The sequence below is a fragment of the Cyprinodon tularosa genome, unplaced genomic scaffold (assembly GCF_016077235.1).
Source record: "Cyprinodon tularosa strain WSP-4 unplaced genomic scaffold, ASM1607723v1 ctg236, whole genome shotgun sequence".
NCBI lineage: Eukaryota > Metazoa > Chordata > Actinopteri > Cyprinodontiformes > Cyprinodontidae > Cyprinodon > Cyprinodon tularosa.
The window spans coordinates 344,074-370,650 of NW_024038883.1; the positions used below are offsets into that span (position 1 = coordinate 344,074).

Below are 26,577 nucleotides of genomic sequence, written 5' to 3' on the forward strand. Positions count from 1 at the left end.
AGATCAGACAGCTGATCCAGACGCTGCTGCCTGCGTCCTCACTAGAACTATAGAAAGTAGATCAGACAGCTGATCCAGATGCTGCTGCCTGCGTCCTCACTAGAACTATAGAAAGTAGATCAGACAGCTGATCCAGACGCTGCTGCCTGCGTCCTCACTAGAACTATAGAAAGTAGATCAGACAGCTGATCCAGACGCTGCTGCCTGCGTCCTCACTAGAACTATAGAAAGTAGATCAGACAGCTGATCCAGACGCTGCTGCCTGCGTCCTCACTAGAACTATAGAAAGTAGATCAGACAGCTGATCCAGACGCTGCTGCCTGCGTCCTCACTAGAACTATAGAAAGTAGATCAGACAGCTGATCCAGACGCTGCTGCCTACGTCCTCACTAGAACTATAGAAAGTAGATCAGACAGCTGATCCAGACGCTGCTGCCTGCGTCCTCACTAGAACTATAGAAAGTAGATCAGACAGCTGATCCAGACGCTGCTGCCTGCGTCCTCACTAGAACTATAGAAAGTAGATCAGACAGCTGATCCAGACGCTGCTGCCTGCGTCCTCACTAGAACTATAGAAAGTAGATCAGACAGCTGATCCAGACGCTGCTGCCTGCGTCCTCACTAGAACTATAGAAAGTAGATCAGACAGCTGATCCAGACGCTGCTGCCTGCGTCCTCACTAGAACTATAGAAAGTAGATCAGACAGCTGATCCAGACGCTGCTGCCTGCGTCCTCACTAGCACTATAGAAAGTAGATCAGACAGCTGATCGAGTTGCTGCTGCCTGCGTCCTCACTAGAACTATAGAAAGTAGATCAGATAGCTGATCCAGACGCTGCTGCCTGCGTCCTCACTAGAACTATAGAAAGTAGATCAGACAGCTGATCCAGACGCTGCTGCCTGCGTCCTCACTAGAACTATAGAAAGTAGATCAGACAGCTGATCCAGACGCTGCTGCCTGCGTCCTCACTAGAACTATAGAAAGTAGATCAGACAGCTGATCCAGACCCTGCTGCCTGCGTCCTCACTAGAACTATAGAAAGTAGATCAGACAGCTGATCCAGACGCTGCTGCCTGCGTCGTCACTAGAACTATAGAAAGTAGACCAGACAGCTGATCCAGACCCTGCTGCCTGCGTCCTCACTAGAACTATAGAAAGTAGATCAGACAGCTGATCCAGACGCTGCTGCCTGCGTCGTCACTAGAACTATAGAAAGTAGATCAGACAGCTGATCCAGACGCTGCTGCCTGCGTCCTCACTAGAACTATAGAAAGTAGATCAGACAGCTGATCCAGACGCTGCTGCCTGCGTCGTCACTAGAACTATAGAAAGTAGATCAGACAGCTGATCCAGACGCTGCTGCCTGCGTCCTCACTAGAACTATAGAAAGTAGATCAGACAGCTGATCCAGACGCTGCTGCCTGCGTCGTCACTAGAACTATAGAAAGTAGATCAGACAGCTGATCCAGACGCTGCTGCCTGCGTCGTCACTAGAACTATAGAAAGTAGATCAGACAGCTGATCCAGACGCTGCTGCCTGCGTCCTCACTAGAACTATAGAAAGTAGATCAGACAGCTGATCCAGACGCTGCTGCCTGCATCCTCACTAGAACTATAGAAAGTAGATCAGACAGCTGATCCAGACGCTGCTGCCTGCGTCCTCACTAGAACTATAGAAAGTAGATCAGACAGCTGATCCAGACGCTGCTGCCTGCGTCCTCACTAGAACTATAGAAAGTAGATCAGACAGCTGATCCAGACGCTGCTGCCTGCGTCCTCACTAGAACTATAGAAAGTAGATCAGACAGCTGATCCAGACGCTGCTGCCTGCGTCCTCACTAGAACTATAGAAAGTAGATCAGACAGCTGATCCAGACGCTGCTGCCTGCGTCCTCACTAGAACTATAGAAAGTAGATCAGACAGCTGATCCAGACGCTGCTGCCTGCGTCCTCACTAGAACTATAGAAAGTAGATCAGACAGCTGATCCAGACGCTGCTGCCTGCGTCCTCACTAGAACTATAGAAAGTAGATCAGACGGCTGATCCAGACGCTGCTGCCTGCGTCCTCACTAGAACTATAGAAAGTAGATCAGACAGCTGATCCAGACGCTGCTTCCTGCGTCCTCACTAGAACTATAGAAAGTAGATCAGACAGCTGATCCAGACGCTGCTGCCTGCGTCCTCACTAGAACTATAGAAAGTAGATCAGACAGCTGATCCAGACGCTGCTGCCTGCGTCCTCACTAGAACTATAGAAAGTAGATCAGACAGCTGATCCAGACGCTGCTGCCTGCGTCCTCACTAGAACTATAGAAAGTAGATCAGACAGCTGATCCAGACGCTGCTGCCTGCGTCCTCACTAGAACTATAGAAAGTAGATCAGACAGCTGATCCAGACGCTGCTCCCTGCGTCCTCACTAGAACTATAGAAAGTAGATCAGACAGGCTGATCCAGACGCTGCTGCCTGCGTCCTCACTAGAACTATAGAAAGTAGATCAGACAGCTGATCCAGACGCTGCTCCCTGCGTCCTCACTAGAACTATAGAAAGTAGATCAGACAGCTGATCCAGACGCTGCTCCCTGCGTCCTCACTAGAACTATAGAAAGTAGATCAGACAGCTGATCCAGACGCTGCTGCCTGCGTCCTCACTAGAACTATAGAAAGTAGATCAGACAGCTGATCCAGACGCTGCTGCCTGCGTCCTCACTAGAACTATAGAAAGTAGATCAGACAGCTGATCCAGACGCTGCTGCCTGCGTCCTCACTAGAACTATAGAAAGTAGATCAGACAGCTGATCCAGACGCTGCTGCCTGCGTCCTCACTAGAACTATAGAAAGTAGATCAGACAGCTGATCCAGACGCTGCTGCCTGCGTCCTCACTAGAACTATAGAAAGTAGATCAGACAGCTGATCCAGACGCTGCTGCCTGCGTCCTCACTAGAACTATAGAAAGTAGATCAGACGGCTGATCCAGACGCTGCTGCCTGCGTCCTCACTAGAACTATAGAAAGTAGATCAGACAGCTGATCCAGACGCTGCTGCCTGCGTCCTCACTAGAACTATAGAAAGTAGATCAGACAGCTGATCCAGACGCTGCTGCCTGCGTCCTCACTAGAACTATAGAAAGTAGATCAGACAGCTGATCCAGACGCTGCTGCCTGCGTCCTCACTAGAACTATAGAAAGTAGATCAGACAGCTGATCCAGACGCTGCTGCCTGCGTCCTCACTAGAACTATAGAAAGTAGATCAGACAGCTGATCCAGACGCTGCTGCCCTGCGTCCTCACTAGAACTATAGAAAGTAGATCAGACAGCTGATCCAGACGCTGCTGCCTGCGTCCTCACTAGAACTATAGAAAGTAGATCAGACAGCTGATCCAGACGCTGCTGCCTGCGTCCTCACTAGAACTATAGAAAGTAGATCAGACAGCTGATCCAGACGCTGCTGCCTGCGTCCTCACTAGAACTATAGAAAGTAGATCAGACAGCTGATCCAGACGCTGCTGCCTGCGTCCTCACTAGAACTATAGAAAGTAGATCAGACAGCTGATCCAGACGCTGCTGCCTGCGTCCTCACTAGAACTATAGAAAGTAGATCAGACAGCTGATCCAGACGCTGCTGCCTGCGTCCTCACTAGAACTATAGAAAGTAGATCAGACAGCTGATCCAGACGCTGCTGCCTGCGTCCTCACTAGAACTATAGAAAGTAGATCAGACAGCTGATCCAGACGCTGCTGCCTGCGTCCTCACTAGAACTATAGAAAGTAGATCAGACAGCTGATCCAGATGCTGCTGCCTGCGTCCTCACTAGAACTATAGAAAGTAGATCAGACAGCTGATCCAGACGCCGCTGCCTGCGTCCTCACTAGAACTATAGAAAGTAGATCAGACAGCTGATCCAGACGCCGCTGCCTGCGTCCTCACTAGAACTATAGAAAGTAGATCAGACAGCTGATCCAGACGCTGCTGCCTGCGTCCTCACTAGAACTATAGAAAGTAGATCAGACAGCTGATCCAGACGCTGCTGCCTGCGTCCTCACTAGAACTATAGAAAGTAGATCAGACAGCTGATCCAGACGCTGCTGCCTGCGTCCTCACTAGAACTATAGAAAGTAGATCAGACAGCTGATCCAGACGCTGCTGCCTGCGTCCTCACTAGAACTATAGAAAGTAGATCAGACAGCTGATCCAGACGCTGCTGCCTGCGTCCTCACTAGAACTATAGAAAGTAGATCAGACAGCTGATCCAGACGCTGCTGCCTGCGTCCTCACTAGAACTATAGAAAGTAGATCAGACAGCTGATCCAGACGCTGCTGCCTGCGTCCTCACTAGAACTATAGAAAGTAGATCAGACAGCTGATCCAGACGCTGCTGCCTGCGTCCTCACTAGAACTATAGAAAGTAGATCAGACAGCTGATCCAGACGCTGCTGCCTGCGTCCTCACTAGAACTATAGAAAGTAGATCAGACAGCTGATCCAGACGCTGCTGCCTGCGTCCTCACTAGAACTATAGAAAGTAGATCAGACAGCTGATCCAGACGCTGCTGCCTGCGTCCTCACTAGAACTATAGAAAGTAGATCAGACAGCTGATCCAGACGCTGCTGCCTGCGTCCTCACTAGAACTATAGAAAGTAGATCAGACAGCTGATCCAGACGCTGCTGCCTGCGTCCTCACTAGAACTATAGAAAGTAGATCAGACAGCTGATCCAGACGCTGCTGCCTGCGTCCTCACTAGAACTATAGAAAGTAGATCAGACAGCTGATCCAGACGCTGCTGCCTGCGTCCTCACTAGAACTATAGAAAGTAGATCAGACAGCTGATCCAGACGCTGCTGCCTGCGTCCTCACTAGAACTATAGAAAGTAGATCAGACAGCTGATCCAGACGCTGCTGCCTGCGTCCTCACTAGAACTATAGAAAGTAGATCAGACAGCTGATCCAGACGCTGCTGCCTGCGTCCTCACTAGAACTATAGAAAGTAGATCAGACAGCTGATCCAGACGCTGCTGCCTGCGTCCTCACTAGAACTATAGAAAGTAGATCAGACAGCTGATCCAGACGCTGCTGCCTGCGTCCTCACTAGAACTATAGAAAGTAGATCAGACAGCTGATCCAGACGCTGCTGCCTGCGTCCTCACTAGAACTATAGAAAGTAGATCAGACAGCTGATCCAGACGCTGCTGCCTGCGTCCTCACTAGAACTATAGAAAGTAGATCAGACAGCTGATCCAGACGCTGCTGCCTGCGTCCTCACTAGAACTATAGAAAGTAGATCAGACAGCTGATCCAGACGCTGCTGCCTGCGTCCTCACTAGAACTATAGAAAGTAGATCAGACAGCTGATCCAGACGCTGCTGCCTGCGTCCTCACTAGAACTATAGAAAGTAGATCAGACAGCTGATCCAGACGCTGCTGCCTGCGTCCTCACTAGAACTATAGAAAGTAGATCAGACAGCTGATCCAGACGCTGCTGCCTGCGTCCTCACTAGAACTATAGAAAGTAGATCAGACAGCTGATCCAGACGCTGCTGCCTGCGTCCTCACTAGAACTATAGAAAGTAGATCAGACAGCTGATCCAGACGCTGCTGCCTGCGTCCTCACTAGAACTATAGAAAGTAGATCAGACAGCTGATCCAGACGCTGCTGCCTGCGTCCTCACTAGAACTATAGAAAGTAGATCAGACAGCTGATCCAGACGCTGCTGCCTGCGTCCTCACTAGAACTATAGAAAGTAGATCAGACAGCTGATCCAGACGCTGCTGCCTGCGTCCTCACTAGAACTATAGAAAGTAGATCAGACAGCTGATCCAGACGCTGCTGCCTGCGTCCTCACTAGAACTATAGAAAGTAGATCAGACAGCTGATCCAGACGCTGCTGCCTGCGTCCTCACTAGAACTATAGAAAGTAGATCAGACAGCTGATCCAGACGCTGCTGCCTGCGTCCTCACTAGAACTATAGAAAGTAGATCAGACAGCTGATCCAGACGCTGCTGCCTGCGTCCTCACTAGAACTATAGAAAGTAGATCAGACAGCTGATCCAGACGCTGCTGCCTGCGTCCTCACTAGAACTATAGAAAGTAGATCAGACAGCTGATCCAGACGCTGCTGCCTGCGTCCTCACTAGAACTATAGAAAGTAGATCAGACAGCTGATCCAGACGCTGCTGCCTGCGTCCTCACTAGAACTATAGAAAGTAGATCAGACAGCTGATCCAGACGCCTGCTGCCTGCGTCCTCACTAGAACTATAGAAAGTAGATCAGACAGCTGATCCAGACGCTGCTGCCTGCGTCCTCACTAGAACTATAGAAAGTAGATCAGACAGCTGATCCAGACGCTGCTGCCTGCGTCCTCACTAGAACTATAGAAAGTAGATCAGACAGCTGATCCAGACGCTGCTGCCTGCGTCCTCACTAGAACTATAGAAAGTAGATCAGACAGCTGATCCAGATGCTGCTGCCTGCGTCCTCACTAGAACTATAGAAAGTAGATCAGACAGCTGATCCAGACGCTGCTGCCTGCGTCCTCACTAGAACTATAGAAAGTAGATCAGACAGCTGATCCAGACGCTGCTGCCTGCGTCCTCACTAGAACTATAGAAAGTAGATCAGACAGCTGATCCAGACGCTGCTGCCTGCGTCCTCACTAGAACTATAGAAAGTAGATCAGACAGCTGATCCAGACGCTGCTGCCTGCGTCCTCACTAGAACTATAGAAAGTAGATCAGACAGCTGATCCAGACGCTGCTGCCTGCGTCCTCACTAGAACTATAGAAAGTAGATCAGACAGCTGATCCAGACGCTGCTCCCTGCGTCCTCACTAGAACTATAGAAAGTAGATCAGACAGCTGATCCAGACGCCGCTGCCTGCGTCCTCACTAGAACTATAGAAAGTAGATCAGACAGCTGATCCAGACTGCTGCCTGCGTCCTCACTAGAACTATAGAAAGTAGATCAGACAGCTGATCCAGACGCTGCTGCCTGCGTCCTCACTAGAACTATAGAAAGTAGATCAGACAGCTGATCCAGACGCTGCTGCCTGCGTCCTCACTAGAACTATAGAAAGTAGATCAGACAGCTGATCCAGACGCTGCTGCCTGCGTCCTCACTAGAACTATAGAAAGTAGATCAGACAGCTGATCCAGACGCCGCTGCCTGCGTCCTCACTAGAACTATAGAAAGTAGATCAGACAGCTGATCCAGACGCCGCTGCCTGCGTCCTCACTAGAACTATAGAAAGTAGATCAGAAAGCTGATCCAGATGCTGCTGCCTGCGTCCTCACTAGAACTATAGAAAGTAGATCAGACAGCTGATCCAGACGCTGCTGCCTGCGTCCTCACTAGAACTATAGAAAGTAGATCAGACAGCTGATCCAGACGCTGCTGCCTGCGTCCTCACTAGAACTATAGAAAGTAGATCAGACAGCTGATCCAGACGCTGCTGCCTGCGTCCTCACTAGAACTATAGAAAGTAGATCAGACAGCTGATCCAGGTGCTGCTGCCTGCGTCCTCACTAGAACTATAGAAAGTAGATCAGACAGCTGATCCAGGTGCTGCTGCCTGCGTCCTCACTAGAACTATAGAAAGTAGATCAGACAGCTGATCCAGACGCTGCTGCCTGCGTCCTCACTAGAACTATAGAAAGTAGATCAGACAGCTGATCCAGACGCTGCTGCCTGCGTCCTCACTAGAACTATAGAAAGTAGATCAGACAGCTGATCCAGACGCTGCTGCCTGCGTCCTCACTAGAACTATAGAAAGTAGAGAACATCAGCCTGGTTCCACTGGCTCCCTGTATCTCAGAGAGTAGACTTTAAAATCTAGAAATCACTGAACAGCTGAGCTCCACAACACATTACAGGCTGGTTGGCAGGGGATCGACAGTCGGACCTCTCAGATCTATTGGTTCAGAACCAAACATGAAGAAGCAGCTTTTAGTTCTTCTGCTCCACTAATCTGGAACAAACTCTCAGGAAAACATGACGGAGCTAAATAATTTAGAGGCCTTTGATTGTAAAAGATTAATTAGTTTTAGTTCAACTTTACTTTTATCTTATTAATTAATTCTGCTCTTTATGCACCTTTCCCTCTGGGTTTTCACGTTATGAACTTTGAATCAGGGGGCTTGTTTTCGTAATCCTGTCCTTTATTTTTTTTGAAATACCAAAAAACTTTAAAAGAATGATGAAAACCAGAAAGATGATGATTAGTTTAATCATCGCTGCTCTGAGATTTCCTACTTGTTGTTTTCTTCTTCTCCTTTTTATAGTTGAAATGTGGATTAACTGACTGAAGATCTGAAAAACCTCCAGATGAAACAGTGGATGTTTGATGTTTAGATGGAGAGGAGCGCCCTGCGTTTAACATGCAGGCCTGGATGGGACCCCATGGGAGACCAGGAGCCAAAATCACACAGCAGAGCTTCAGGTGAGACCCTCCCTCAGCTGCTTCCAGCATTAGACCTCGGCTGGATGGTTGCCGGTAAATCGAGGGAGTTTGTTGTTTTTGGAAGCTGATGAACTCCCAGCTACTTTGGCTTCATCTCAGTAGCTTAAAGTCTTTGATTCACTCAGATTAGCAACATTTTCCCTCTTTTACCAACAGCCTGTTTGTCTGCGCCGCTCATCTCCGGTGGAGAAACAGTGCCATCTACAGGCAAACGATGGCACTACACATTCATGCAGATCAGCAGGTTCTGAGGAGTTCTGCCGTTTCTGCTGTAAACAATCCAACACTGTTTTTGAGACATGAAATGTAGAAGACGATGAAAAACATTGGGTTGAAAGGTTTATTTCTAAGATTAAAACAGGTTTTTGATTATTTAAATCTGCAACACATTTTCTGAGTAGATTTTAAAGCGAATGGAAAAAGGTTAACAGTTGGACTGTCAGCCCTTCTGACCAGGCTGACTTATTCTAGCTCGCGGGATGTTGATCTAAAGGTCATCGTCCTGCAGGGCCCTTCAGGCAACCGCACCCCCCCCCCCTCAGGATGCACGCTGAGCTGTAAACTGCTCACCTGCCCGTTTCCCCTCCTGTTTAATCTTAAATGAAAGAATAAAAGGTTCCAGCGATCGGCTGACTGACAGGCTGCAGCCACAACAAGCAGCAGTATAAAAGTTTGACTCCGATTCTGGTCTAATAAGGACTTTCTCAGAAAATAGAAATCTGAAAAAAGAAAAACATTAATAACCTTTTTCTTTTTTTTTTATAAATATGTTGGTTTCATTACAGAAGATGTGGTTTGACTCTACAGATAATGACGTTGAGGGTCAGGGAGAGACGGTGTCTGAGGTAAGGGTCTAAATGTTCCTGCATGTCTGCACAGCTGTCCTTTCCAGGGGCGGATTTAGGAAATGTGGGGCCCTAGGCAAAGACAGGCAGGGGCCCCCTCTGAATGGAGAAGACAACACATAGAACAGCCCCATTCTACAGATAGAGAAATGTTAATAGAATAGACATCCATTATCTGTTCTAGATTTTGTTCAGACTGATCAGTAGAGAGTTGGAACGCTGAGCTAAACATGGAGGAACGACCAGGAGAGCAGCAGATGGTTTCAGCTCCATAGCCTGACGTTTTAGCCGGTGGGACAGAGGAGTTCAGAGCGTCCATCAGAGGAGGGACCGAGCTAAACGCTCCTCAGACTCAATTATTCATGCCGTTTGTTTTCCACTCTGGGATCCTGGATGTGGGTGGAGTTCTCTGTCAGGACAGATCAGATCGCCCCACGTAGACGGAGGAACCCGTGGACGAGGACGAGCTAAAAACAGCCGCAACCCAGAGGAGGCGAGACAGCAGAGAAACCCGGAGAGATCAGAACCAGAAGATCTGAAATATTAGCATGAGGACAGAGAAGATCGTCCTCAGGGAGAGTCTCAGTAACCGAGGGAGGGAGAAAGGAAGCAATGAGGGAACCATTACACGGGTCGACCATTGGACGGGTCGACCATTGGACGGGTCGACCATTGGACGGGTCGACCACTGAACGGGTCGACCACTGGACGGGTCGACCACTGAACGGGTCGACCACTGAACGGGTCGACCATTGAACGGGTCGACCACTGAACGGGTCGACCATTGGACGGGTCGACCATTGGACGGGTCGACCATTGGATGGGTCGACCATTGGACGGGTCGACCACTGAACGGGTCGACCATTGGACGGGTCGACCATTGGACGGGTCGACCATTGGACGGGTCGACCACTGAACGGGTCGACCACTGAACGGGTCGACCATTGAACGGGTCGACCACTGAACGGGTCGACCATTGAACGGCTTTAGCAAACAAAGCGTTCCGTTTGGGTTCCATCAGCGTGAGTTCTGGGTTCCGGTCGGGAACCAGCCGGGTTCTCACCTTGTCAGCGTTGTCTGCAGCCAGCAGGTTGGTGGCCAGGGTCTGCAGCTTGTGCTGGGCCATGTTTTTGAGCGCCGCCAGGCTGCGGCGGGTCATGGCCTGCTTTAGGTTAACGGCGGAGTGACTCAGAGCGTCCACTGTTGCCGGGGCAAGCTCGTCGCAGGCGTTCAGGATCTCCACAGCCGTGATTCCCATCACACAGCGATCCAGAGCTCCTGAAAGCAAAGACATGGACGTTCAGTTAGAGTCCGAAGGATCCAGCTGTAGATTTAAACCCTTCAAAGGAAGCAAGCGGCCTGCTGATTAGAAATACGTCAGACATCCAGAAGAAGGATCAACCTGCTGGTTCTACTGATGGACAGCAGCAGAGAGGAGAACCTGCAGAAGAATCTAAAGATGCACAGAGACACCGGTGACCGGACCTCTGGTCCAGGAACAGCAGTACAGGGAAGGAACTGTGGAACCAAAAGACTCAGAGCTGGATCATCTCAGCAGGACACAATGGCGTTCACACTGGGATGGCTAATGTTAGCATATTGATGGCTAGGATGGCTAACGGCTAATGTTAACATACGGATGGCTAGGATGGCTAATGGCTAATGTTAACATACTGATGGCTAGGATGGCTAATGTTAGCATATTGATGGCTAGGATGGCTAATGTTTAGGATATTGATGGCTAGGATGGCTAATGGCTAATGTTAGCATACTGATGGCTAGGATGGCTAATGGTAGCATATTGATGGCTAGGATAGCTAATGGCTAATGTTAGCATACTGATGGCTAGGATGGCTAATGTTAGTATATTGATGGCTAGGATGGCTAATGTTTAGGATATTGATGGCTAGGATGGCTAATGGCTAATGTTAGCATACTGATGGCTAGGATGGCTAATGTTCGCATACTGATGACTAGGATGGCTAATGTTAGCATATTGATGGCTAGGATGGCTAAGGGCAAATGTTAGCATACTGATGGCTAGGATGGCTAATGTTAGCATATTGATGGCTAGGATGGCTAATGTTAGCATAGTGATGGCTAGGATGGCTAATGTTAGCATACTGATGGATAGGATGGCTAATGTTAGCATACTGATGGCTAGGATGGCTAATGGCTAATGTTAGCATACTGATGGCTAGGATAGCTAATGGCTAATGTTCGCATACTGATGACTAGGGTGGCTAATGTTAGTATATTGATGGCTAGGTTGGCTAATGTTTAGGATATTGATGGCTAGGATGGCTAATGGCTAATGTTAGCATACTGATGGCTAGGATGGCTAATGTTAGCATATTGATGGCTAGGATGGCTAAGGGCAAATTTTAGCATACTGATGGCTAGGATGGCTAATGTTAGCATATTGATGGCTAGGATGGCTAATGTTAGCATAGTGATGGCTAGGATGGCTAATGGCTAATGTTAGCATACTGATGGATAGGATGGCTAATGTTAGCATACTGATGGCTAGGATGGCTAATGGCTAATGTTAGCATACTGATGGCTAGGATGGCTAATGGCTAATGTTCGCATACTGATGACTAGGATGGCTAATGTTAGCATATTGATGGCTAGGATGGCTAAGGGCAAATGTTAGCATACTGATGGCTAGGATGGCTAATGTTAGCATATTGATGGCTAGGATGGCTAATGTTAGCATATTGATGGCTAGGATGGCTAATGGCTAATGTTAGCATACTGATGGCTAGGATGGCTAATGGCTAATGTTAGCATACTGATGGCTAGGATGGCTAATGGCTAATGTTAGCATGGTGATAGCAAGGATGGCTAATGTTAGCATACTGATGGCTAATGTTAGCAAGGATGGCTAATGGCTAATGTTAGATTGTTGATAGGAAGGATGGCTAACGTTAGCGTGGTGATAGCAAGGATGCTGAATGTAACAGGTGGCACCAGTAGGTGTCACTCTCCTTAGCCTGAGCTTCTATAAAAGGGGAAGCAGGAAGGGTAGTAGCCAGAAGTTCACTTCCTGTGTCTGGGACCAGGGGTGTGGTGGATCCATGCTGTTGGCTGGGGTATGTTGGGAGGTGAATTGTGTTTTGAGTTTATCCTCTACAATAAGTTGGTGGTGATTTGGTGTTTTTTATACAGGTCTGCATTATTGGTGTTCTGGCAGTAATTTTACCAGGGCGTGTGATTGTTCAACGCCACAGGTAGGCTTTTAGCTTTAACATTTACTGTTTTAAGTGATGCAGGTAAGCAGTGTTTTAATATTGTTCTACTTTTTTGAGTGTTTTAAAGAGCATTTAGTAATTTGTATTTTTGTTTTGACAGGGTTGTAACTGCTTCCTGCTGTCCTTTAAAGTTTGATTTTTTTCCCCCTTTTGGTTATTTTTGTTAGTCCGCTCAGGTTGAATTGTTTGAGTACCTGTGAGGGTGGACTAACAACTTTCCATTTATTTTGTTAGTTTCTTTTCACTTCCTGTATGTTACTATTTCTATTAAAGTTTAGATAGTTGTATTTTATTTATATACAATAAAGATTGGAAAATTAACTCTGCTTCAGTTTTCTTTTCCTCTTGAACACAGCAACCATAAGTCTGTGTTGTGTAGAGTTAAAGTTGTATTAACAGGAAAAAAACCCAATCGGACCTGTAACATTGTGATAGCAAGGATGGCTAACGTTAGCATGGTGATAGCAAGAATGCTAACGTTAGCATTTATCAAGGAATTATGCAAATGCAGCAGGAGCAAAGCGCCTCTTGATTTGAGGTTTTTCCAGCCGTTTTTCCAAAGTCGCGTTTCTAACAGGAGAAAGTCTGAATTGTGAGAAACAGCTCCTTTATAGAAAGCAGCTGCTGCCATAACTTTTACTGAACATATGAAGCCAAAAACCTGTCTGATCAAACGGCTGCCATTAGAATTTAATTCATCTTCCGGGGCAGATCAGAACCGGACTGAGCTCACCTGTGTCCATCTGCCAGACGTAGACGGAGCCGTCAGAGCATCCCACCACCAGGTAGTCGTCAGCAGGGCGCCACTTGATGACCTGGATGGGGAACAGGTGTCGGGACGCCAGCATGATGCACTTCCTCTCCCGTAGGCTGAGCAGTCCCACAGAGTGGTCGCTGGCCACAGAGCAAACGCAGTGCTGCACACGGGTCTGCAGGGAGGAGACAGCAGGAGGAGCTGCATGAGGAGCTGAGGACAGCAGAAGGGCTTCAGGTTCCTTCACCATTAGCTCTTAAACCAGTTATTGGCAAAAATAAAACCATTAAAAATCTATTTATAAGAACCGCAATAAAACACAGCAGCAAAATTATCTCCAGGTTATACGACGCCATCCTGCGGTGTAAAAAGGACAGCACTGATTATGTTAAAGTGAAATGGGAAAAGGAAGCCAGCCTGTCGATTTCAGAAGAAGATTGGGACCAGATCTGTAAGATACCATGGACAATAACAAGATCGAAGGTTTGGCGTGAATTCTGCTGGAAGAATATTATAAGATTTTTTATAACCCCAAAGCAGAAACGATATCGGGGGAGGGGTGATACCTGCTGGAGGTGTGGAAGGGATGGTGCCAATCATTTCCATGTTTTCTGGGACTGCCAAGTGATTCAGCAATATTGGTCTAAAATCCATGAACATTTACAGAACGTATTCTCAGCTAAATTTCCTTTAACTTTTGAATGCATATTTTTATGTAACATCCCGGTAGACAAACTGAACCACAATGATTAGAAACTTCTGTTCATTTTACTGGCCGGGAGCAAAAAGGCCCTCACAAGAAAATGGCTTAAACGGGAACCTCCAACAATTGATGACTGGATAAGTGTAGTGAAAGAGATGTATGCACTGGAGAGACTGTCTTTTTCCATCAATGTGCAGAGAGACACTTTCTACAAGATATGGTCCAAGTGGACAGAATATGTCAAACCTGTTATACCTGAGTTTTCTTTATAAACCTTGCTGTTATTCAGATTTATGGTCTAACTTGATTTGTGCTTTTTAGTTGATATTCAGGCTGCCCCGCCACTCCCAGTTTTTGTTTTTTTGTGTGCGTGTGTGTTCGGTTTTCTTTTTTCTCGAGTTAAAATTAGAAAACAGAGAAAGCATGTAAAAATACGAATATAAAGAGTATATGTATGTAGTTGTATTGTAATGTGCTCTCTCAATAAAAATGTTAATATAAAAAAAAAAAAAAAACACAGCAGCAAATGTTTACTGCTGGAAAAAGTTATTTTTCTTGCCCCAGTAGGTTTTGTTCCTCTGTCAGAGCGCTAACGCTGCAGACAGAGGACGCATCAGGAAGTAAAAGACGTCTCTGTCTTACACTGCAGTTTTCTGGGGGAACGATCAGCTGGGTGATCTCCCCTCCATGAACGCAGAAGATGTGTTTCATCTCTCCGGTGAAAATGTCCCAAACGATCACAGAGAAGTCCACTCCCCCCGACACCAGGGAGCGCTGGTCGTAACGGGGGGACACCTGGTACGGATACAGGACGCAGGTCACCTTGTTGCGGTGGCCCCGCAGGGTCCGGTGGGGGGGCCAGCCTGCAGGACAGACAAGTGGAGGGGAGATGAGATTAGAGCTGAGGAGAAAGAGAGAAACCTAGAATATGATCATTTTCTAAAATAAAAACAATGACATTAGCATTACTCTAGGGATCCCTCCCCCTCCTCACCTCTCCGGAGCATGTGCTCCCCCTGCAGGAGCTGCACGATGGCCGTCTGCGTGGCGGGAACGAGGACGATGCTGCCGTCCTCTCTGCCGCACACCAGCCGGCCCTGAGACGGGATGTAAACGCTGGCCGTAACCTGAGGACAGACAGCAGCTCAGCAACAAAACACCGAGATAAAACGTAGATCTGCTCTTAGAGTGAGGAGGAACCTTGATGGGTTGTTCTTTGTTTGGAAGCACGCTCAGCTGGTCGATGATCCCGGAGGAGACGGGGGTCAGCTTATCAAACGCCTCCTGCAGGCTGATGGTAGACGACACCTGCAGCTCTGCGCACACAGGGACCCGACCACAGCAGATGTTGGTTACATGCATCTACTAACAGGCAGAAGGTCGAACATTAAAGCAAAACAGCCAAAGTTTTTCTATCCTAAAAAAAATCATTTGGAAAACATTTGAATGAGCCTGATGATGAAGCAACAATCTAACACACACTGCTATCGGTTCTAGTAGTGTTTACCATCTGTAGTACCGTCATTTGTCCACCAGATGTCGCTCAACTAAAAGGTTCAGAGATTTTACAATCGTTTACCTGACATGAATCCCTAATCTGAAAGGTTATTTAAACACAAAGACATCAAATCAAGACAAAAACTGAGATTTAAAAACAAAGAAGCTGATTTATTATCATCCATTTCATTCTTTTCTATTGATTTATTTTTCTACACTAAATTAAAATCTATTTTTTTCATTTGTATGAATTCACATGCATTGAAATGTCAGATAAATCTGAGCTGCAAACGTTGTGCTTTTTAGGCTAAACTTTAGAACCAACAGTTTGTGGAAAGTTCTGGAAGTTCGTTCCAGAGCCGAGTGGCTTCTGGTTCAGTTCTGTTCCTGGGAAAAGGACCAAGGCCCAAAATGACCTGCATGGTTCAGAGCTGACTGCATTTAAACACAAACTGTACTGGATGTGAAAAACACAAACATGGTTTTAAAAGGATCTGTTCAGGACTGTGGATGCAGCAGTTTGGAGCACGCTCAAAATTCCTCCACGTACTCGCCGTATGTCCACATGTTCCACCATACTTCAGCGTGCTCATAACACAAAACGCATCCATTACTTATCCGAAATATGCTAGCTTTTTAGCCAGATTTTTTGTATGTCAGGCATAAGCTGGTCTAAATCGTAAAGGTGTGACAGGGGCATGAGGAGTGGCGTCACATGGAGACGCGGGATGACCAGGTTGTTTTTCATCCCAGTTAGCAGAGATCTTACAGCGATGCAGAATCTGAGGTAAGGTGAAGAATAAAAGGGGTCTAAGAATGGAGCCTTGAGGAACCCCACAGATCTGAACCAATTAAAGTCATAGAGAAGCGGCCGTTCCAACCGTTGCATTTCCAAATTCTCCAGAGTGGTGCCCGACTTTACACGAGTGAATAAAGCGAATGTGATTGGTCGTTTATCAAGGGGGCGGGATTGTTGTGGTAGAAAGTTCACAAGCAAGTTTGGTTCTGGCCGGTTTGTTGGAAGCATCTTGCTAACCAGTTAGCATCTTAGTGCTAGCAGGTTCCCAATGGGAAATTTCATTGGGACCAAGTAGCACTAAATTGGTGACTTAGGCTACGTTCACACTGCAGGCCTTAATGCTAAATTCCGATTTTTTTCGTGAAATCGGATTTTTTTGCGTGTCCGTTCACACTTCCAAGTATATGCGACTTGTATGTGATCTACTGTGTGAACTGAAAGCGTTCAACCGAAGTGTCCCGCATGCGCACTCGAGGACGCGATGACGTCACATGTAGCAAGCGTCCTCAGTGTTTGCGGAAGTAAACATGACTCGTAATACCGCAGCGTATATTGCGTTCTTTAAGTTCTTCTCCAACAGGAGCAGGCACATTACGAACGAAATCTTTTTAAGAAGATCAAAAAGAAAGAGAGCCAGGTTCCGGTAAGACCCTTCAAGTTTGGTCTGAATCGAGCTATCTTTCCAAATATGAATTAAGTCAGCAACCTCACTTTCTCTCCATTGACTGCTCTCTGTGTTATCTTCCGCCATGGTTGTTAGTTTTTCCCGCCTCCGCTTAGTAGGACGCAGATTAGTAACGTTTAGTAACATTTGTCAAGTATCAATGACGTGTAGGTCGGATGAATGCGACCTGGCCGTACAGACACAGGTCGCATTTGAAAAGATCAGATACGTATCGGATTCAGGACCACATATCCAAGTGGCCTGGGTCGCATTTGAAAAAATCCGATCTTTGTCATTCAGACTGTCATAAAAAGATCTGATACAGGTCACATATGGGCAAAAAAATCGGAATTGGGTCACTTCAGGCTGCAGTATGAACGTAGCCTTAGAAACGACGTTGTCAAGGAACGCTATGGACAGCGGAAACATGCAAGAGGAGGAGAGTTTAGTGTCGGAGGTCGTGGATGAGTCTCCTCCGTCATCCATTTTTTATTTAGAGGAGGAAAGCGGGGACGAAGATGTTGTGGAAGAGGACGCCAGGGCGGCAGAAGCTTGGTTTGGTGTAGAAGGCTTCCAGCCGTACATGTTTGAGCCCTTGCCTCGCAACGCTGCCAGTTCTGTTAGCTCTACGCCTGCCGAAGACACAGACGTCCATCCCCGTGAACACTGGGACGCAACTCAATGGGAAAGGAAAGGATTCTGATTTCAACCGTTGCGTATATTAGCTGCGACACATGAATCAAGATGCTATGACCGAAAACATTTGATTGACAGATGACCGTTGATATATGATTGGCTGAATTTAGGTGTTCAGGCTGACGTAGAACTAACTGGCCTGCAGAAGATAACGAAAAAAAACTGATTTTAAGACAGGATTTTTTAAAGATAGAAATTTTCTCAATTTTGGGACAATATGGTCTGATGAAGAGAACATTTATATACATGTTTAAGCCAGAATGATTTGACATTTAAATATGATTTCCCTACGACTTTAAGCAAAGAACCAGACAAAATCAGTCCATCAATCATCCTAGAAATCAGCATCAAACTGAGGAAAAAAATCTTCACTTCAGGTGAGAAAATGAAGAAGTTCGAGCAGAAACCAGGGAAGTGATCAAGTTTGTTTGGGATGATGAGAAGAAACATCAAACTTTCATCACCTGCTGAAGTGGCGGTGGTTTGAGGAGGGGAGGAGTCTGGGATGCTCCACAGCGACAGGCGGCCCGCTGAGTCTCCCTGGATCAGCAGCTTGTGGAAAGGTTCCCTCCGGCCGAAGAAGAACAGAGTCACAGGAGGACAGATCAGGAGCTGAGAGGGAACACAGGGTGGGGAGAAGAAATGAGATCAACCTCAGACAGACAGCGGGGGGAGCGATGAGGACGCTGTACTTCAGTGTGCAGGAAGGAGGGAGAAAAGTCAAGTGAAACTGCAGCGTCACACAGCAAACAGGAGGAAAAGCAAATCCTGCACCGCAGGCCGGGTTCTACCCAGGGCCTAGTCAAAGTCCGGTTCTGGGTTTCCCACAAGCTGTGGGACCAGATCAGCAGGGTTCCAGGTCCAAATAGTGACGGCGTCGCTGGTTCTGAGGCAGCAGAACCAGAACCATGGGATGCCTCAGTGTGTCAAACCAGCACCACCGATGCAACTTTTACCGTTTTCCTTACGTTGCATCGACAAACTTTAAGACCGGAAAGACGCGGAAATAAAAAGGTGAAATAAAAAATCTGAACGTGACGCGCATCTCATGCCTGCATCCCCCGCCGTCATGAAATGATGATGTTCCCGATTAAAAATAAAAAGCTGTAACATGGAGCCAAATTGGGCGTCTGCTGAGGAAAAGGGATCAATCCCACAACCAGAATCCTGCAGGAGGACAGGTTGCTGCTGCGTTCACACCTAATGTGCTTCCAGCTTCAGGATCACTGGTTTACCTAAAAGAAGGCACGATGAAGGGGCACGATTTGAGCGTGGAAACCAGAGTATCCTGCAGCGTTTCCAGCATGGAGAGCAGCTAAACGTCCCGCGCTCTGGTGCCGCTGTCCGCTCGCCTCTTGGGGGTTTTCCCCTCCTGTTGGTGGCGGCTGGAAGTAGATGTTAGCGTTTTTCAGGTCTGTGCTACAAACTGCAGGCAGCAGGATAATAAAAGCCAACATATTCTGCCGGCAGGTTTCTACAATTGAAGTTAATTTAGGCGTTAATAAACTGTTTCAGAGGAGTGATCATAGCGCTCTGCATCAGCTTGGGAAAGTTTGAACATTTGTGTGAAATTTCCTGTGGAAAATTAGGGCGTACCTGCTAGCACTGCTAGCTAAAGAAACGGTCCAACCAATGAGGTTGAAGGGAGCTTCTGACGAGTTTTTTTTTTAATTAAAAAGCAGCGTTGAATTCACGGCCGCAAAACAAAAAGTTCTGATCTTTGAGATTTTGATGATTTATAACTGAATTATAAAGAGCAGAAAATCAATATTCTTCCACAAATTGGTGAATCTCAAAATCACTTTTAAACATTTTTCTGTTTCAAAAATATTTTTTAGTTTATTAAGTTTAAAAAAAAAAAGGTTTTTGTCCAAACTTTATGGCCCCACTTTTGCTCTACGATCTGAGTCAAGTGGAACCTGCTGTAGAAAAACACCCTTGTTGCCTTGAAGCACGGTGGTGGCAGCATCATAGCGTAGGGATGGATGCGTTCCCTCAGCAGATACAGTAAACCTGTTAGAGGACCTGAGACTAGGCTGGAGCTTCACCTTCCAGCAGGAGACAGCAGGGAGGGTTAAGGTTAGGGAGGGAGCGGCCTAGTCAAAGTCCAGAGGTAAAATAACAGAGGATCTGTGGCAAGAACCCGAACTGGGTTCTTTCAGAGATCATTTCCGTCCGATCTAACAATGTTTTAAGTGTGCGATGAAGGAGGAGGGGCAGGAAACGGAGTGTGTGGATGAGGAAGCTGTTAGAGACACCATCAGAAAAAGTCACGCCACCTGAAAGACTGAGGTGAAGTTCATGGACTGAAAATCTGTCCAAACCAACAAAACATTTAGTCACCAGTGAGGAGAAAGCTCTGCTCAAACACCGCAGGAAGGAAAAGGAGGAAACGGGCTTGATTATCAGCAGCAGGCAACTTCAAAGAAGCTCATCCAATTAAAAAAAACTAATTCTGATCCAGCTCTGGATGATGGTTCCCAGGACGACTGCTACAGGGAGGATCGCCTCAGTGATAGATCCATCTTCCCTCTGCTTCAGCCGCTTTAGCTTCAGCAGTTGTAAAAGCCGTTATCAGAGAAACACAATCAAATGAGACCTGAAACTAGAAGCTCCAGCAGCAGGAAGGAGCAGATTCAGCAGCTTAGAAACTCATCTGCAGAGTCAGCAGCTCGTTTCATGTCGGCTTAAATCCACCAGAGAAGCTGAAACCAGCTCCATCCAACAATCAGGCCGCTAAAGCTGCAGGCAGTGACGCTAACCTCTGCAGAGGAGCTGCAGCTCCACCAAACTGCTTCAGAGGAGCAGAAAACTGCAGCTGGGAGACTTTAGGAGGTTAGGACAAGCAGAGTGTGGTCAGAACATTTAGATTTCTCTTATTTCATATATTAATTTATGCTATCTACTCACTATAAAGGTTTTCACTCAGCCTGTTTCCCCTGTAAGGCCACAACATTCCCCTGCATGAGGGTGTCTGTAGACCAGACATTCTTTCTCAAGGTTTATTCATAACATGTTGCAGTTTAACCAAAGTGTCTGTAATTAGTTTTGACTCTGACTTCTTTCCATTATTGTAACTAAGGAGGAACGAACGCTGCTCAGGCAGAACAGGGCTGATTACTGTGCAGTAAGGACCGAACTATGAACTGATCTCTATTTGCAAAGATAAAGAGCCGACTGAGTGAAATCCATCGATCTCTGTTTATTTAACTGGAGTAAATAGTTGAATACTTTTTTTTCCCCACTACACAAGGAAAGACAGTATGATTCTATAAAAATTAACTCCTGAAGGCAGCAATAATGAACCATCCGGAGTCCTGAGTGGCACCAATCAGAACCAGGAACTCTTGTCCTATAATATTTCCTCACAGTTCTGCCAAAGCTTGAAATCTCCTCGTCTCAGAAGGATGGAGGTCAGACCCGGGGCCTTCTGGAGCCTGAATCCAAGCAGAAGCTTTGGTCAGAAATAAAAGAAGGCGGAGCAACAGAAGGAAACAAACTGGGATGAAATCACCAGAAAAATCAAGGAAAATATTTTTTTCCTGGGATTCAGGACTTTATTCAAAGTCTGTGAGGTTTCAGAGCTTTTTCTCATGGGGCTGCTCCACCCATCCATCAGCTTCAAGTTCTTCTCTTGGAAGATAAAGATGGCGGCAATGATCTCCCTCTGACAGAAGAATTTGACTTTTTAATCTATCTATCAGTTTTCTGCAGCTCAGCCAATCAGAGTCTTCTTCTATGGAGAGATATTTGTGCCATCGGTTTGAGCGCGCAGGAACCAATCCGAGCGCGCAGTGAGACAACACGCGCGCGCGCAAAACCGGTCTGGCGCGCGCTCAACTCTGAAAAACCCTCTCAACACATGGCAAGCCAAGAAGGTCATATTTCGCATTGAATTGTCGCGTTAAAATTGAAGTTAACCCGCAAAAAACGCGCTTGCCATAAACACCAGCTGTGCGCTCGGCTGTTTCTCCGCTCGCTCGACTCTCTGCGCTCGCAACTTCAGCAATGTATGTAAATGAACCATACCATCAGCCAATCACACCCAGCTTCTTTTCATCCAATGAAAGCATTCCTTCCTTCTTCTTCTTTTCTATCATGGCGGTTCGCAAGCAACTTTAAGGTGCATACCGCCACCTACTGTTCATGAGTGTGTAGCAACATTGTTTTACATCTATTAAATTCTATTTTTTAATTTTGCATTCTGAAGATAACTAAATAATGCTTTCCTTAATCTATAAACATCCTTTATATTTCCTTTATTTCCCAATAATCCTTTAAGACTCCATTCTTGGCCTGTCATTTCAACTACTCTTCTCAATTTTTCCCTTTCAGGTTCATATGTTTTACAGTTCATTAATATGTAAGCATTCGTTCCAAATACTACATCCGGTTAGATGAAAAAAAAATAAATAAATAAATAAAAACACAATCAGGAAAATCAAACTACTCTTACAGTTATTTTGTCAACATTCCTAAGATAGTACTATAAAATATCTTGAATTATCTCAAATAAACTTCAGTAAAACAGTTATTAGATCATTGCCTCATCCATCTCTTTTACCTGCTATTGACATGGATTTAAATTTGCTGTTTTAAAAGAAAAATAAGGAGGATATTTCAGGTTCAAGTATGGTTCAACAGTATATAGATAATGTTTTGGATCATATTGGCCTTACTCTTAGCTTTTGTGGCGGGCGTTTCTTCTTTTTGTTGTTTTTTATGGAGGTTGGCAAACAACAATTACCGCCACCAACTGAAAAATCCTGTTTATCAAATTATTCTTTTTAATATATATAATAAAGAATAACCCTCTTATTTAGAGTCCATCTGTAAAAGGTCTTCTAAATAATAATTGTTAAATTTCAGATCAGGTCTGCTGTCTGAATAATTGCGTTTAAATTAATATAACGGTCGCTGATCTAAAATCAGAGCAAACTAAACTTCTTAATGGAACGATTTCTTCAATCCATTGTAAGGCCAATATGATCCAAAACATTTCTCCTTTGTAGGCTGAATTCCATCACTGATTCTTTTACCCGATTTAAAAATAAATTCTGAAACTAAAACAAAACACCATTCCTAATATTGGAATATTTTGAAGCATCCATAAAAAATTTAACATATCCATAATATTTTTTATCTATATATTGTTGAACCATACTGGAACCTGAAATATCCTCCTTATTTTTCTTTTAAAACATCAAATTTAAATCCATGTCAATAGCAGGTAAAAGAGATGGATGAGGCAATGATCTAATAACTGTTTTACTGAAGTTTATTTGAGATATTTCAAGATATTTTATAGTACTATCTTAGGAATGTTGACAAAATAACTGTAAGAGTAGTTTGATTTTCCTGATTGTGTTTTTATTTATTATTATTTTTTTTTTTTTCATCTAACAGGATGTAGTATTTGGAACGAATGCTTACATATTAATGAACTGTAAAACATATGAACCTGAAAGGGAAAAATTGAGAAGAGTAGTTGAAATGACAGGCCAAGAGTGGAGTCTTAAAGGATTATTGGGAAATAAAGGAAATATAAAGGATGTTTATAGATTAAGGAAAGCATTATTTAGTTATCTTCAGAATGCAAAATAAAAAAATAGAATTTAATAGATGTAAAACAATGTTGCTACACACTCATGAACAGTAGGTGGCGGTATGCACCTTAAAGTTGCTTGCGATCCGCCATGATAGAAAAGAAGAAGAAGAAGGAAGGAATGCTTTCATTGGATGAAAAGAAGCTGAGTGTGATTGGCTGATGGTATGGTTCATTTACATACATTGCTGAAGTTGCGAGCGCAGAGAGTCGAGCGCGGAGAGAGAGCAGGTCGAGCGAGCGCGAGCAGAGACGGATTCGAGCACGCGCAGAGATGAAACTGAGCGCGAGAACAGTGTGTTGAGAGGGTTTTTCAGAGTTGAGCGCGCGCCAGACCGGTTTTGCGCGCGCGCGTGTTGTCTCACTGCGCGCTCGGATTGGTTCCTGCGCGCTCAAACCGATGGCACAAATATCTCTCCATATTCTTCCTGTTGCCTGCTGCTGACGCTCAAAGTGTTCAGGCTTACGGGAGCCTCTAGAGGCCGGTGTCGGTATAGCAGCTGCGGGGTGTAGAGCTCCGGGTCGAAGCCGCTGGGGAGGAGGCAGATCACCTCCGGCTCCTGCTCCCCTCCATCCTTCTGAGAGGACTGAGGAGGGCCAGGTTTATGTGTGGGGGGGGGGGGGGGGGGGGGGGGGGGCAGTTAGCGGATGGGAAATAAAAAACAAAAACAGACAAAACTAAAAAAAACAAGAAGAACATAAAAACACAGAAAGCAAACGATGACAGAAACAACAGAGAATCTAAATAAGACCTGAACCTGCAGTTTAACGAGGGCGGATTAAAGCGGATCTACGGCCGATCGGGACCCGATCAGGGTTCTGGTTCTAAAGGCCAGGGGCGGATTTAGGAAATGTGGGGCCCTATGTTGTCTCCAAAGTCTCCAGTAGCAGAAAAAAGTCTCCAGATTTGGCGCTAGGAGCTTTTTAGAAATCAAACAGATGGCATTTTAGCCAAAGGATTTTTATCAAAAACATAATTAATGAGCACAAATAAGTAATAGTTGTATTAACCGTACTTGGAAACAGAGTTTTATGGGGCCCCCAGGAACTTGGGGCCCTAAGCAACTGCCCTAGTTCCAGGATGAGTGATGCTGTGGGCCTGCTTGACTCTTAGAGGCAGCAGAGAGGAATAAGGGTGGGTATGGAACCCTGGTATTGAAGAAGGGCCCCGGGGCCACACCTTCAGGAAGCTGATGTTTGCCTCCATTACTCTCATCATCACTGTTCCATCCTCAGAGACTTTATTGCTAGTTTTAGCAACTTTTTTTCCATATAAATATATATAAAATAACACCGACAACATCCTTTGTCTTCCTTACCATTGACAGACGGCAGCCATGTCCCGAATTCCTCGTTTTCCACCTTTGTAGTTTTTTCTCAGCCTCAAGCTTCTTCATATTGCTTTACGATCAACCGGAAGCATTTATGTCTGATATAATATATCTGAGGAAATTGTTTTTTTTTTTAATAAAGCATTTTAAACTCCAGAATAATCGCATTTAATGAATTTTAATTAAAAAAATAAAAATTTTATGATTTTTAATAACCCGTGGAAATTCTGGAAATACAAATATTTCTAAAAAAATCTGTTAAATCGATTAAGAAGCACATCAACATCCAACCTATTCTGTTGCCTTCTGCTCCAAAAAAATACCAACATGTCTGACAAAGGCCTCGGTTGGTAACAGCTGGTTTTTGGCTTTGTACGCACCCCCAACTGGGCTTATTTATATTAAAAGCAAAGAAGAAATAATCACTAAAAATGTCTTGCAACTTAGTAAAAACCAGAAATAACTGTTAATTTAATGTTTGAAGCTCTAAAAAAGTGGTAAAAAAATCATTTTACAAAACCTCCCGACATTTAGCAAACCGTCCATCAGCACCCGCCGTGTTCTTAATTAATCCAATTAATGGGAGGGTCTAACAATTAACAACATTATCTAAACAAATCCAAATATTTTTTTAAATAACTAATTTTGGTTCTAAATTAACTTAAATATATTTTACATAACTAAAGAAGAAAACTACATTTAGCATAAATGGCTACAACCTATTTAGTTTCTTGATGTTTTTATACCTTTAAACACATAAATATGCTTCAGAGTTATGACTTTAATTTCTATATAGGATCCAAAGAGCTGCTGTTCCATGACCCCAAATGGGACCACGCCCCCCCCTTTGAGAACCAGTGGATGAGATGATGCGTATGAATCTCCCTGTACCTAAAGCTGGCGTTTTCCCAGCTGGTAGCGCTGGCGTTTTCACCCTGATCAAAGTTCAGACTTTCTGTTCACATCCAGTCTGGATGCAGGAACCAGTTGGCGGCTCCGTTCCCATTTGGAAACCACACTGACCTGTTTGTCGGAGCACTCGGCGACGGTGTAGATCAGCGGCGGGACGGAGCCTTCTTTGGTTTTCCCGATGTCGCTGCGGAAATGTTCGCTGGCAGACTGACAGCTGAGGGTGAGACTGAGCGTTATCCACAGCGCCGCTAGAACCGAGCTCGTCTGCGAGAGGCTGCGGACGCGCTTACCTGGCGGGCAGCTTGTAGACGTAGCTGCGGCCGTCTTCGGTCCACACGATGACTTTATCGGCCGCGATGAACTCTCCTCCGCTCCACGACTGGTCGCTGTCACTGGGCACGGAGCAGAGAAGGGAGTAGTCTCCGGCGTCGAACACCTACCACAGAGAACGGAGGAAGAGCTCTTTATCCGGCCTACGGGCGGGGGGGGGGGGTCAGACTGCAGGATCCTACCCTCCAGTACTTGGAGCAGACCACCAGCAGGCTGCTCTGGGTGAAACTGCAGAAGGAGATGCTCTGGCAGCCCTGGCAGTAGATGGGTTTGGACTCTTCTTCAAAGACGGGATCCAGATCCTGAACGCAGCAGAGTTCATCAGACAGGAAGTGGAAGGGGGGGGGGTCATTCAGCGTGGAGAAGATAAACGCCACAAACCTGCATCTTGCTGACCTCTGCAGTTATCATCCACACCTTCAGGATCCCCGTCACTGATACCGCCACCACCGTGTCCTCTGAGGAGACACAGGAAAACCAACCGTCTGACTTCAGCTTCAGCAGCAAACATGGCCGCCTGTTAGCGTCACCTTCCATCCCACAGGACGCAGGCGACTGACCTTCAGCTCTTGGTGACGGGAACACAACTTCCACCACAAAGAGCTTTAAAAACCTGATTCTAGATGTTTGAAATAATGGAAGGAAATCACGCGATGGAGAGCCGGACTTTTCCTGAGACCTGAGATACAATAAATACTGGAAGAAATGGAACATTCACCAACTGTAGA

At 45.9% G+C, this 26,577-nt stretch overlaps 1 protein-coding gene across 2 annotated transcripts in view; it reads right to left on the reverse strand.

Annotated features, from left to right (window-relative positions):
- Positions 1-26,577, reverse strand: part of LOC119784891 (WD repeat-containing protein 7) — a 152,084-nt gene that overhangs the window by 114,992 nt on the left and 10,515 nt on the right. For both annotated transcript variants that reach the window (XM_038287157.1, XM_038287156.1), the window contains exons 6-15: positions 26,231-26,307; positions 26,032-26,151; positions 25,810-25,955; positions 25,631-25,733; positions 18,136-18,283; positions 15,216-15,331; positions 15,010-15,142; positions 14,658-14,878; positions 13,292-13,487; positions 10,368-10,582 (exon numbers count right to left, since the gene is read on the reverse strand). In XM_038287157.1, coding sequence (XP_038143085.1) covers positions 10,368-10,582; positions 13,292-13,487; positions 14,658-14,878; positions 15,010-15,142; positions 15,216-15,331; positions 18,136-18,283; positions 25,631-25,733; positions 25,810-25,955; positions 26,032-26,151; positions 26,231-26,307 — 1,475 coding nt within the window. The remainder of the gene's footprint in view (positions 1-10,367; positions 10,583-13,291; positions 13,488-14,657; positions 14,879-15,009; positions 15,143-15,215; positions 15,332-18,135; positions 18,284-25,630; positions 25,734-25,809; positions 25,956-26,031; positions 26,152-26,230; positions 26,308-26,577) is intronic.